We start from the raw sequence: 13676 nt of genomic DNA, 5'->3' as shown, positions 1-13676 counted from the left end.
TTGTTATATCATTGTGGTCTCAGAAGATGTTTGATATAATTTCAGTCTCTTAAATTTATTGAGACTTGTTTTATGGCATAACATGTTGTCTATCCTATGCACTTGAATGTGCACTTGAATGAAAGCATATTCTACTGCTTTGGGGTAAAATGATCTGCAGATATCAATTAAATCCATTTGATGTAGTGTGTCATTTAAGGCTGCTGCTTCCTTGTTGATTTTCTGTCTGGAAGATCTATCCAGTGAAGTCAGCAGGGTGTTAAATTCTCCTACTATGACTGCATTGTTATCTATCTCTCCCTTAAAGTCCTCTAGAAGATTTTAAAAATATATTTAGGTACTTCTATATTGGGTGCTTCTATGTTTACCAGGGTTATATCCTCTTGTTGGATTGATCACTTTAGTATTATATAGTGACCTTTGTTGTCTCTTGTGATGGCCTTTATTTTGAAGTCTATTTTGTTGGTTATGAGTATTGCTACTCCAGCTTTTTTTTTCTTTTCCATTTCCTTGGAAAACTTTTTTTCATCCTCTCACTCTCATCCTGTGTGTGTCTTTTGCTCTGAGTTGGGTCTCTTGTAGACAGCATATAGTTGGGTCATGTTTTTGTATTCATTCAGTTATTCTATACCTTTTAATTGGAGCATTTAATTCCTTTACATTTAGGGTTATTATTGATAGGTACTTATTTATTACCATTTTAACCTTGTACGTATCTCTTCTCATTACAGCAGTCCCTTTAGCATTTCTTGCAGTGCTGTTTTGGTGGTGATAAACTCTGTTAGCCTTTTTTTTTTGTCTGGGAAGCTCTTTATTTCACCAGGTATTTTGAATGATAGCCTTGCTGGATATAGTAATCTTGGTCTCAGATCCTTGCTTTCCATTACCTTGAGTACTTCATGCCATTCCCTTCTGGCCTATATAGTTTCTGATGAGAAATCAGGGTCAGCCTACGGGAGCTCCTTTGTAGGTAACAATTTGCTTTACTCTTGCTTCCTTTAAGATTCTTTTTGTTTCTTTTTTGGCATTTTAATTATGATGTGTCTGGGCGTGGGCCTATTTGGGTTCTTCTTGCTTGGGACTCTGTGCCTCCTGGACTTGTGTGACTTTTTCCTTTACTATGTTAGGAAGTTTTCTGCCAATATTTTGTAAAACACATTTTCTATCCCTTTTTCCCTTTCTGCCTCTTCTAGCACATCTGCTATTCTAATATTGTTACATTTCATGTTATCCCACAGCTCCCTTAAGCTGTCCTCCTGTTTTTTATTGTTTTATGGTTCTCTGATTTTTTTCAAACATGTCTTCTAATTCACTGATTCAATCTTCAGCTCTCCCTAATCTGCTGTGTATTTCTTCCAATGTGTTCTTTATTTGTGCTATGTCATGCTTTATGTTTCTATAGTTACTATATCTTTCTCATGCTGTTGAGCATCTTTATCATTTTTCTGAACTCTATATCAGATAAATTTCTTATCTCCATTTTATTTATATCTTCTTCTGGAGAATTCTCTAGTTCTTTCATTTGTGGGTTGTTTCATTGTCTCCTAATATTGGCTGCCTGTTTGGGTTTGTGACTATGTATTAGGTAGATCTGCTACAACTCTCAATCTCTGGTGCAGGACAGTGTCAAACGCTGTTTCTGATTAATTACATCAGGCAGAGACTTAAATTCTCCAGAGATTGCTTCTGCCTACAGACTGATGGGATTCTGTCTTGAATTGCCCTCAGGCCATTGTCTTCAGCTGTAGCGAGAGTTTTTTTCAACAGTGTGGGGCAACTGCTTCTGCCGGGAGGCTGTTATTCTCAGTCTCTTAATGGTATCAGAAACTCCACACAGTGAGGCAAGGTGTTTTCCAGTAGGGTGGGTCAGCTGTCCTCCTCCCAGGCAAAGCTGACTGTGTAGCAATTGTCTGCATGAAAAAGATGACCTCCACAGTGTGAGGGAATGACTCAACACAGCAAACCAGGATGTCTGCTTTCCAAACTTTAATCTCAGAGTTCCCTATCCTGGCTTCTGCTCTCACAACTCCAGTCCACTCTGCTCTCCCTTGCTGGAACACAAGATGAATGGCTGCACAGGGAATTTTGTGCATTGGCCTTTTAAGAGGGTGCCTGCATTTCCAGGCATCTCTCCCAGGCAGACAGCAACCCTTCTGCTTTTCACAGCCAGATTTTATGTGGGCACCTCTCTCAGTTCTGGTGCTCTCTGCTGGGGGCCCAGCTTGGGGATTAGACCCCAGGGTTCTCAGTGGCAATACTCCACAGCTGAGATATCTCTCCAGAATGTCAGTTATCTGTGGGAGCCCAGCCAGCCCTTTCTTGCCTCTGCCCTTCCTACCAGTCTCTATGCAGTCACCACTTTCCATCCTCAGTTATCAGGTTTCTCTCCAGCAAGTCTTCCATTGATTATTCAGGAAGTTTTTCTGTATTTTAGTTGTAATTCCAATTTGTTTCTGGGAGCATGTCTATACAGCATCCACTTACTCCACAGCCATTTTTAATTTCCACAATATCTTTTATTTATGTTATTGTCAGATTCTGCTGTGGATGAATTGTGCATCCCAAAGATATGTTGAAGTCCTAAATCCCTGGTAACTGCTAATGTGACCTAATTTGAAATAGGGTCTTTATAGATGTAATCAAGTTAAGATGAAGTCAGCCCTAGTTGGTTTGGCTCAGTGGATAGAGTGTCAGCCTATGGACTTAAGGGTCCCAGGTTCGATTCCAGTCTAGGGCACATGCCCAGGTTACAGTTATGATCCCCAATTGGGGGTGGGGGTCGTTCAGGAGACAGCCAATCAATGATTCTCTCTCATCATTGATATTTCTATCTCTCTCTCCCTCTCCCTCTATGAAATAAAAAAAAGTAGTTAAGAAGAAATCATACTGGACTAGGCTGGGCCCTAATCTAATGACTGGTGTCCTTATAACATGAGGGAAAGTTGGACACTGACTTACAGGGAAAAGGCCTTGTGAAAATGAAGGCAGAGATTTCAGTGATGCATCTATAAGCCAAGGAATTTCAAATATTGTTAATAATCACCAGAACCCAGAAGAGAGGCCTGGAACAGATTCTCCCTCAGAACCTCCAGAAGGACCAACCCTGATTTTAGACTTCTGTTCTCCATAACTGGGAGAGAATAAACTTCCCAGTTTGTTGTAATTTGTTATGGCAGACCTAGGAATGAATACACTTCCCCCATTGGAACATCAGCTTCACAAGGGCAGAAATTGTTTGTTCACTGCTATAACTCTAGCCCCTAAAACAATGCTGGAATGTAGTAGGCACTCCATAAATATTGGTTGAATGAATTAGTAAGCTTTGGATACAGAGAGTGAAGTCTATTCCTGGTCTATCCCGCTGATCCCAGTCCCAGTTCCATCCCCCAAGGAGGCCCATGTTTGAATCTGGCCTGCTAAGAGACACTGCAAGCCTTTATTCATCTAACCAAATTTGATTGAGCACCTATTATGTGTAAATTCATTTCTTCCTTCCTTCATCCAAGATATTTACAAATTGAAAACCCACTGTTCATCAATTAGTTCCAGTTTCCATTTTTTTTTTTCCAGGATGGGGAGCCAGAGAGAGGCTCCAGGCCTTCTAAATACACATGCCTCTTGATCTGGTAATGTGTGTGTGTGTGTGTGGGGGGGGGGGGATGGGGGCTAGAAACTGGAAAGGCCACAGCCTGAGAATACAAAGAAAAAGAAGTTCAGACTACCTTTAGCACCTCTGTTTCCCTATCTTTTTAAAAGTCATTTGCTTTTTTAAAAAAATTGATTTTTAGAGAAAGAGAGAGTGAGAGAAACATCAGTGTGAGAAACATTGATCGGTTGCCTCCCACGCGCACCTTGACCGGGATCAAATCCACAACCTGGGTATGTGCTCTGAACCTTTTAGTGTATAGGACGACACTCCAACCAACTTAGCCACACTGGCCAGGCAAATGATTGGCTTATTTTAAAACTTCATTTTTAATATATTTTATTTTTTATAGAGAGGAAGGGAGAGGAATAGAGAGCTAGAAACATTGATGAGAGAGAAACATCAATCAGCTGCCTCCTGCACACCCCCTACTGGGTATGTGCCCACAACCAAGGTACGTGCCCTTGACCAGAATCGAACCTGGGACCCTTCAGTGTGCAGGCCGATGCTCTATCCACTGAGCCTAACCAGGTAGGGCAAAACTTCATTTTTAGATGGGTAACATGGTCACGTATGAATATATGTAGATACACACACACAGTGAAAGTTTCCATTTCCATCCTCCAACTATCCTATCTCTTCTCTATCACCAGAGTAGAGAACCACCTTGAGTATTTTTTTGCCCATTACCCTGAAGTTTCTTCATGCAAATAAAAGCGAACATGAGTATATGTTCTCAATGAACCTATTTCACGCTAATGTTTTGTATATACTGTTGTGTACCCTGCTTTTTTCTCTTAAGAATAAAATACACTTTGGAGACCATTCCACACCAGTATATGAAGATCTTTCTTTCTTTTTTTATAGCTGCATAGGTTTTCATTGCTTGGATGTACTATAATTTATTTAACCACTCCCCTATTCATGGACATTTAGGTTGTTTTCTACCCTTTGCTGTGTGTTATAGATTAGATTCCCAGAAGGAATCTGCCAGGTCAAAATGGGGATGTTAACTTTGACCTTTTCAGGTTATGATAAATAATGCATATCACTAAGCATAGCAAGGAACACTTATGGAGACTGAGGTGAGTTGCTCTATCCTGTACTTGACCCAAATTATCTCATGTAATCCAAGTGTTGGGGTTGTTACAACCCGTTTTTTTGCCCTCGGTCATACCAAGCCAGGAGGGAGGAGCACCAGGGTCTGTCTGCTGGTTAGTGTGTAGGGAGGTGGGTGACAATGCCTCTGGGTCAGGTCCCTCCTCTACCACTTGTTAGCTCCCTGAGTTACTCTGAGCAGATGTCTGCATCTCTTTGAGGCTCGTTTTCTGCCTCTGTGCAAAGGGGATATTGCATGTGTAAGTAAGTGAAGAACCAAGGACCCAAAGGAGTGATCAAAGCACATGTAAGTGGGCACATGAAGAGCAACATGTGGGAAAAGGGCCAAGCTGGCCCACATGGTGCCTTTGTGCCCATTGGAAAAGGAAGCCCACGTCACAGGTACTTTACTTCCCCTTGCAGAAAAGTATTAGAATATGCAAGCTTGGATGCAATCTACATAACTATAAAGGCAGTTTGACTCCCAGGGGAGCACACAGAATCAGCCCTGCTTCCACTCTGCCCAACCCTTTCCCACCCAGCACAGGGCCCAATACCCCAAGGTTCAATACTTGCATGCGGAGCCCCTGGATGGTGTTCTGGACGCAGTGCCCAGCTGACCCCGCCACCTGTGGGTGGGATCAGGTGATGAGGGTGGGTCCCAGGGGACCAGCCTTTCCCCCTCATCCTGTTTCCCTGCTCTCCAGGCTTGGACCGTACCTTGACCAGCATGGCCGTCTTCATGAGGTGATGGCCACTAATGCCCTGATCAAAGCAAACACTTTTATCACGGAGCAAAACCTGGGGTGGGGGGCGAAAACGAAGGGATCGATAGGCATGCGCAAAGATCTAGGAACGGTTTAAGGAACCACGAACTTCCCACAAGTCCACTGCCTGGGTAAATCTGTCCCTACACCTCCGCACCGCCTGTCCTCACCCTGAAAAGCACCGAGTTGCGGTTAATAAGGACCTCCTGCCTCACCACCGCCTCAATGCAGCTGGGGTCGGCCAGCACCACGCCCAGGTCCACCTGGCTCAGCAGCTGGAAGATGTTGCCTGCTCGGGGCATAGAAAGGTTTAAGGCGTAGAACCAGACCCGTCCCAGGATGGTGCCCAGGTCCCGGCCACCCCGCCCCCGCCACTCCGACTCCACTCAGGCCCTGCCCACAGACCTGGCTCCAGCTCAGACTTGAACGAGTGGCCCCGGAAGGTCAGGAAGATGGAGAAGCTGTAGCTGGTGCCCTTATCCAGGAAGATGCGCTCCGGCAGCTGGTACTCAGTCTTGATGTCGTAGATCTTTTTGTAGTTGGCCATGTCAATGTGCACGTTACCCGCACTCTTCCCGTTGCTCACCAGGTAGTAGTAGTAGTCCTGGAGCATGGGAGGCAGGGAGAGGCAGCACCCTGAGCGAGGAGCCGGACAGGGCGGGGCGGAGTGGGAGGTGGGGTCTCCCCTCCTCCAACTCGCAACCCTCTCCACGCACCTGGTCCTGTTTCTTGTTCTTCCACCAACGCCAGGTGGAGTCGTGCACGGGGTCGGCATAAGGCTGCAGAGACCGCCAGCACCGTGAGGGGGCGGAGCGGAGCGTCCACAGGCAGCTGACATTCCCAGACCCCTGCCCAGCCTCATTCCCAGCTCCTAACCCAAAGCAAAATATAACCTGGCCCGCCCTGCATCCAGCCCCACAGCAGAGCCGGAACGCCATCTCCCAGGCCCCGCTTAGCCTCAGATACCAGGCTGCTCCGCTCTGTTCCACCCTCCGCGGCCGTTCTTCCAGCTCCACAGACCTGGCCTTCTGGGCCTCCGCAGTTCCTCTCAAAGCCCCGGCGGGGACAGCCCCTGCCCCAGGCGCCCACCTTGTGGTACTTGGAGTGCAGCCAGAGCAGGTAGTAGACGAGCCCCTGATAGACAGCGAGTGAGTTCTCGGTGTGGAAGCCCGAGGGCTCCAGGACGCCCGGCGGCCGCGCCCAGTAGAGCTCCTGGCGCGTGTAGATCTTCTGGTCCGGCAGGTCCCGCAGGCGCATCAACGCGAAGGGGCAGAAGTTGGTGAAGGAGAGTTTCAGGTGACTCCTGGGCGGTGGTAGTGGGGGGTGGCCGCTTACTTTTCTGCGCCCTGCGCCCCAAGAGCCTCCACTGGCCTGTTTCCCACCCCTGCGCTGCTGACTCCCCAAATCCAATCCAGTCCTGCTCTTCCTCAGCCTCAGACCAGAGTCGTGGATCTCCTCCCTAGACTCTCCTCCCCTTCCTGAGTCCTTCCACCTCCCCCTTTCTCCACCCCGCCCAGGGGCTCCTCCGCAGGTGACCAGAGGATTATTATTAAACAGTAAAATCTGACCAGGCAGCCCCTCCCCTTAATCCCAGCATAGCTTTCCAGGGCCCTCAAGATGAAGTCCTCCCTATGGCCACTGGCTCACCTTGTCTGCCCTGCCACCACCACTGCATTCTATCTGCACTACACTTTGTTCTCAAAAACCCAGTCTCCTTTCCTTCTCAGGGTCTTTGAACATGATTCCCCCTGTTTGAAACGTCCTCCATCTTATTATCTGGCCAATCCTTCCTCACAGCTCACAGCTCATGTACATCTTTCTCTTTGAAGCTCTCCCTGGTGCTCCCTCCCTGACTGGGTTAAATGCCTTCTTTGAACTTCCATTCACCCCGACCTCCCACATCATAGCCCTAAGGTTGTTAGTTGGGGATGGTTTGGTCTCTCTCCAACCCCCCATGGAATGGGAGCTTTGTGTGGGAAGTGTTCGGGGCTCTCTGACTACTGCTGGTCCATCTAGTGTCTTCTCACTTTTGCTGCTCCAGGGAGTGGGGGTCACTGAGCTGCTCGTACATCAGAAGTTGCTCCACAGGCACAAGCCTCTTGATGAGCTGGCCCTGCTGGTTATTCACAAGGTACACCAGCTGCAGTGGGAAGGCAGGGCCAGATAAGCTGGTGTCCCCCCCTTTTTGTCCCCCCCAAGTCTCTCATAGCCCCTGGCTGGCACCTGGTACAGATCGCTGTCTTCATAGAAGAGGGTGACCATGGTCTCATGGGAAGCATAGAGAGAGGACTGCTGCATCACCTGGAGGCTGATGTACACATTCCAGCCCTTGGATGGGAACAACTTGTACACGTGATAGCTGCCCTCCACGAGGTACCAGATCTGGAGGTGCAACAGCTGTGTGTGTGAGGGCCATGGGACCTCTGACCCCCCTCTTCCTCTGCCAAGTGTGATGGCCCCATTCCTTGAGGGGTGAGGCTTGGGAGCTCACCTCCAGCTGGAATCAGGTGAGCTCACACCCCTTCTTTCTGTAGTGCCGCCTCTCTACTTCCCAGAACCCACCATTTCTGCTTCCAGCTCCCACTCACCATGATTTGTTCAGTGTTTCTGTCTGCTAATGTAAGCATTCCTGATACCTATACTCTCTAATGGATGTGTTCCTGGGGTTGAGCTTTCCTTTTTTCTTCTCACTCTCCAGGGTTTCAATTTCGCCCTTGGGCACCATCGGGAAGTTGGTGTAAGACTGTCCCTAGGATCATCAGCCTTAATTTCCCTGCACTGATGCCCAGGCCCCATGTCCCCAGTACATTTGACTCTGGATCTCACCTCCTCCTGAACCTCAGCTTCCAGGATGTCCCCCGTCTATGTGGCCTCCACTGTGAGGCCATTCTTGACACACACACACACCCTGACCAGGTCGGGCCCCTTCTCTGAACATCCCTAGTTGATTTCCCCTGCTGCAGCCTGACCACTCTCAACTGTCACTGTCTGGGAATGACTCTGTCTTCCCCAACTGGCCTGACACCCTGTGAGGGCAGGGCCCAGGGCTGACTCAGTTGCCACTGTGCCCCAGCACTGGGCCATGCCTCCAGTATGTGCTGCATGTTTATGAAAGGAACACCTGCTTGATGAAATAAAAGAGGGCACCCTCAGGAAATCAGATCGTATAACTCTGAGCACAGGTCCCTCACTCTGCTGAGGAACTTTGGAAGACACTTAGCCTCTTTGAGCTCCAGTGTTCTCAGCTGTAAACGGAGCTCCTGCTGCCCTTCCCCACAGTCCCTGAGGGTGTTCCTTCCCCTTGGCCCCTTTACCCTAGCAGGGGGAGAAGGGAGACTTCTGGGCTTTGGGGTGGACAGAGAGGAAGTGGGGAGAGGAGCAGGGCAGCCCACCTCCTCAGTCTCAGTGACAATAGCTATGTCTCCATGGAATGAGGTGACCATGTACTTGATGGATAGCTCCTTGGGGAAGTCCGCCAGGTAGATGAAGTTTTCACTGTTATAACTGCAGGGTAGAGATGGAAGCTAGGAGCACTCAGGCAAGGCCCCTGGAAGATATGTTTTCCCCAGACCAAGCTGAACAAGAGCTGTTTTCTCACTTCTCCACTAGCTTTGTGAGAACATGAAAAGGAAACCTGTGATTCTAGCTTCTGCCCCTGATTCCAAACCCTCCAGGGGAACTTTCCATCTGTAAATAGGAGGATTCAGTCAACTTGGCATGTTGCCAACCGCCCATGGCGTTGGCTCAGGGGCTCCTAGGTTCCTGAGGGGTGAAAAGTGCCCTAACCTTCCCCAGACAATTCTATTGCTCACATAGGTTGGGACCTCACATGAGGGCTCCCCTAGTTCCCTCCATTCTAGCCCTCGCCACCCCAGCCTATGTTTTCCCCATTACAGTCCTCATAACTTTGGGACTTGGTCAAACTGAAAACTTGGTGACTTTAGAAAGGACCCCACCCCTCATGGGCGGGGGAAGCAGAATATGCCCAGCCCCTACCTCTGCAGGAGGAAGTTACCCCAGATGAACAGCAGATTATTAAATGAGTTGTAGGACATGCCCTTGGGCACCATCGGGAAGCTGGTGTAAGACTCTGTCCCTAGGATCATCAGGAACTTCAAGCCTCGAGCTGGCGGGGGCAGAGGCAGAGTGGACACAGTAGTGAGGCAGGATCCCTCCTGGCTCCCACTCACCTTTGAGGCCCCCTCTACCTTCCCCTCCTACCATCAGGAATGAATTCCGGGATGGTGTAGAGAATGGACAGGTAATCATTGACTGCAGGTGAAGAGAACACAGCAAAATCTCCTGAGGCTTGGAGCTTTCAAAAACCTGAAACTAGGCAAGTCACCAGCTTCCCAATTCCTCCCCAACACCTGGCAATGCCTTCCCCTTCGGGCCTCTTGGCCCTTACTGTTTCTTTACATGAATTCTGAAAAGGCACCACCTCTGAGAAGATACATCCAGTTAGGGCACAGGACTTGCCTCCTGTAGCTCCTTGACTGGGGAGTGCAGGGCACAGCCTATTCAACTGCACATGGCACCCTATTCTCAGTTCAGGTAAAATAAAACCAAATCTCCTTACTGTGAGCCACAGGCCCTTCCTTATCTGGCTTCTGCTCCAGTCTTAATTGTCCTCCTTTCTCTTTCCTGCTCTGTTCTAGTCACACTGACTTCCTCTCAGTTCCTCCAACCCACCAAGCCTTACCTAGGAGTGACACGAGGAACATTTCCCTCCCATTGTCTGTGGTGCGCTCAAGCCCCCCACCCATAGTACCCCAATTACCCAGGTTGTAACCGACCATCTGGAAATACTTCCTGGCAGCAGTGTCTTCAATCTCCACCAGCAGCAGTAGGTTGTAGTTAAGCTCAGTGTATACAGCCCAGGTTATGGAACAGATGACAACTGGGAGGGAAGGGGAGGTCCAGAGCAGCCCCGAGCCCAGCCCTCTTCATCACCTCCTCCCTCTCTGAGACTGCCACCCCATCTCATCCCTGTAACTCTTCACCTCTCCCCATGACACTGCCCGTCCTTTTCCTTCCTTGTGACCTCTCCCACCCTTTCCTGCTCTCCCCGGCCCTAGATCCCCACACCCACCCACAGCAGACCCATTTGGGACATGGGTACCTTGTATCCTTTCGCACACGGACTGCTGCCTGGGCAGCATCTGGAAGGAAACAAGGCCATCTGCGGAGCAGGACAGTTCCATGTTCAGGCCTTTCCCATTCTCAGCCCAACAGGCATCCCACCACAGTAGAATGCCGGTGCCCCCACCCACTTCCTCAGGGGACAGGTCTTACCCCCTGACCTTTCAGTCACTCACACCTGGCCTATCAGAGTATGTCTGTCTCTGGTCACAGTAATTGGTTTAGGTCCAGGCACGTGACTAAGAATCGGCCAATCAGAGTGCACCCTTAGGGCTAATGAGGAAGAGGCTGCTCTCATTCTCCTGGGTGACTCAAGCCGGTGGGAGAAGATCCTCGTGTTCCTGGGAGCCCTCCTTAACCCCCACAAGAGGAGCATCTACCTGAAGATGGAGCTAAATCACAGGGCTCATAATAGTAATCCCGTTCCTAGCACTCACCATGTCCCTAGCACTATTTTAAGACTTTTATGGATGCCAACATATTTAATCTTTATATCAACACAGTGAAGCAAGTACTAGTAGTATTATTGGTCCAATTTTTCTGATTAAATGAGGCCAAAAAGAGGGGATAAGTCACCTGCCCATACCACAGGTGACTTGAGTTGGGAGTGTTGAAGCAGTTTCTCTCTAGACCTGTGCCATAATTACTATGCTATACTATCTTGCCAAGAGACAGAGTCTTGACAATATACCCTATGAGCCCCTGGATCCAGCCATGCCTGAAGTTGGCACTTTGTCTTTTCACTTATAAGTCCACACATTCTTTATGCCTAAATAATTTTTGAATTGAACTTATGCCTATTGAAACCAAACAAATAATATGATACATAATACACCCCAGGCACTATCCCTACAAATGCCTAAGTCCTAGGACCAACCTCCAGCCTGGGACTTTGTTTGTTTTTGTTTATTCTCACCAGAGGATATTTTTCCATTGATTTTTAGAGAGTGGAAGCGCGGGAAAGAGAGACAAAGAAACATCGCTGTAAGAGATACACATCAATTGGTTGGCTCTCACACATGCCCATACCGGGGCCAGGGACCGAGGTGCATGCCCTTGACCGGGAATCTAACTGGAGACCCCTCAGTCCTCGGGCTCACACTCTATCCACTGAGCCAAACTGGCTAGGCCATGGGACTCCTTCTGAAGGCACATAGTAAAGGGTTAGAGCCCAAGGTCAGAATTCTTGGAGGTGAGAGGGAATGGAGGAGTTTCTTGGGATGCCAGAGGCCCCCACCCTTACCTGTAATAGTCCCAAAGTGGACATAACCTTCGTGCTTCCCAGTGGTGAGGGCAATGATGTACTCGGAGCCATTTCCATGAAAATGCACGGGGCACAGCTTCTTGATGCACTCGTTGGGCAGTACACGAACCCAGCTCTCTGCAGTGGCCAGCATGGGGCCTCAGGCCCAGGTATTTGGACTTGGGCCCCGCATCCACATTTCCCTGGCCTTAATAAACCTATTATCATCCTCTCTCCCTGGAGCAGCTGCTCAGTGTGTTGACTGAGGGACCTTTAGCATAGAGTTCCAGCTGCCTTTGAGAAAATCCTCCTGACTCACATTCTGTCCCTGAGGTTCCGATTGGACTTGACCCCACCCTTCCATTCCCCTGGCCAGAGCCATTGGTTCTAAGCTGGGCTTGTGACCAAGTGGGACAAATCAGAGACAGTCTGAACCTGCAACCACTAACAAAGAGATGCTCTTTCCTGGGGCCCCTGAAGGTATAAAAGTCTGCAGTTGCTGGGAGTCACCATGGCCATCACAAGGGGAGCCTGTTTAACAGCTACAGTGAGTCCCTAGATCCAACTATGCCTGAAACCAACGTGTTCCTGGTTTGTTTTGTATTTTAGCTATCTAAGCTGAGAAAACACCCCCTTTTTTTGGCTTGAGCCCATTTTAATTTGGTTCCTCCCACCACTGGCCAAGTGTCCTAAGTAAGAAAGGAAGAAAAATGAGCTGTTGAGAACATGCAATAACTAATGAAATATAGGTGACGCCAAGTTCCTGTGACCCTGTAAGTCCAAGTAACCCTAAGTCCAAATGACATCTCTCATTTGAATTGGGGGGAAAACCTAGAAGAACTAAGAGTGTTCCCATTTAAAACAGGGGTGGAGGATGTCCAGCCCTTGGGCCTCTGAAATCATTTGATCTGGCCCTGAAACAGCATTAGGGGTGAGTTAATTGAATGTTTCACCAAATATAGCAGGCTAATTTTTTAAATACTGGCATATATTTTAAAATATATTTTTATTGATTTCAGAGAGGAAAGGAGAGGGAGAAAGGGAGATATCAATGATGAGAGAGAATCATTGATTAGCTGCCTCCTGCACGCCCCCTACTGGGGATCAAGCCTGCAACCCAGGCATGTGACCTTGACTGGAATTGAACCCGAGACCCTTCAGTCCGCAGGCTGACGCTCTATCCACTGAGCCAAACTAGCTAGAGCAGCAAGCTAATTTTGAAGTTGATAATTTAGTATGGCATGCAAATCCTACCTAATAAAAGAGAAACATGGTAATCAGCCGTACTTCTGCTACCCTTCCCATTGGCTAATCAGGGCAATATGCAAATTAACTGCCAGCCAAGATGGCGGCCGGCAGCCAGGCAGCTTGAATTAAACATGAGGCTTGCTTGCTCCAATGATGGAGGAAGCCAATGTTCCCCGCCTGCCCCTGCTGGCCTTGGAGCTGCACTCTAAGAAACAATGTTGCAATTATAGAAGCTAAACAAACCCCAGAAACCTGCTTTCAGCCAGCCAGGCCTCAGAGCTGGAGCTGTAACAGTGTTTAAATTATAGAAGCCAAACAACCCCAGATATCTGCTTTCAGCAGCTGAGGTCTCAGAATTGGAGCCGAGTTTCAGAGCTAAAGCCAGCTCTCATCTCCAGTGACAGCTATAGAAGGTAAATGAATCCCAGAATAAAAAAGAAAAAAAGGAGAGGTTGGGAGCTTAAGTCACCTGCCAGCCTGAAAATGGCCCTCAGCCCCTCACCCAGACTGGCCAGGCATCCCAGTGGGGACC

General features: G+C 48.5%; 1 protein-coding gene across 1 annotated transcript in view; it reads right to left on the bottom strand.

The window, feature by feature from the left end:
• Window positions 1–13676, bottom strand: part of CATSPERG (cation channel sperm associated auxiliary subunit gamma) — a 41768-nt gene that overhangs the window by 9642 nt on the left and 18450 nt on the right. Inside the window, exons 8-21 of the mRNA XM_015570068.1 lie at window positions 11897–12034; window positions 10634–10693; window positions 10214–10411; window positions 9991–10007; window positions 9508–9728; window positions 8904–9015; window positions 7735–7893; window positions 7539–7651; window positions 6601–6814; window positions 6228–6290; window positions 5917–6115; window positions 5682–5800; window positions 5465–5545; window positions 5317–5373 (exon numbers count right to left, since the gene is read on the bottom strand). Coding sequence (XP_015425554.1) covers window positions 5317–5373; window positions 5465–5545; window positions 5682–5800; window positions 5917–6115; window positions 6228–6290; window positions 6601–6814; window positions 7539–7651; window positions 7735–7893; window positions 8904–9015; window positions 9508–9728; window positions 9991–10007; window positions 10214–10411; window positions 10634–10693; window positions 11897–12034 — 1751 coding nt within the window. The remainder of the gene's footprint in view (window positions 1–5316; window positions 5374–5464; window positions 5546–5681; window positions 5801–5916; window positions 6116–6227; window positions 6291–6600; window positions 6815–7538; window positions 7652–7734; window positions 7894–8903; window positions 9016–9507; window positions 9729–9990; window positions 10008–10213; window positions 10412–10633; window positions 10694–11896; window positions 12035–13676) is intronic.

This window comes from Myotis davidii, unplaced genomic scaffold (assembly GCF_000327345.1).
Source record: "Myotis davidii unplaced genomic scaffold, ASM32734v1 scaffold166, whole genome shotgun sequence".
Taxonomy (NCBI): Eukaryota; Metazoa; Chordata; class Mammalia; order Chiroptera; family Vespertilionidae; genus Myotis; species Myotis davidii.
The sequence above is the reverse complement of the archived record's forward strand: the minus strand, read 5'-3'. Positions and strand labels throughout refer to the sequence as shown.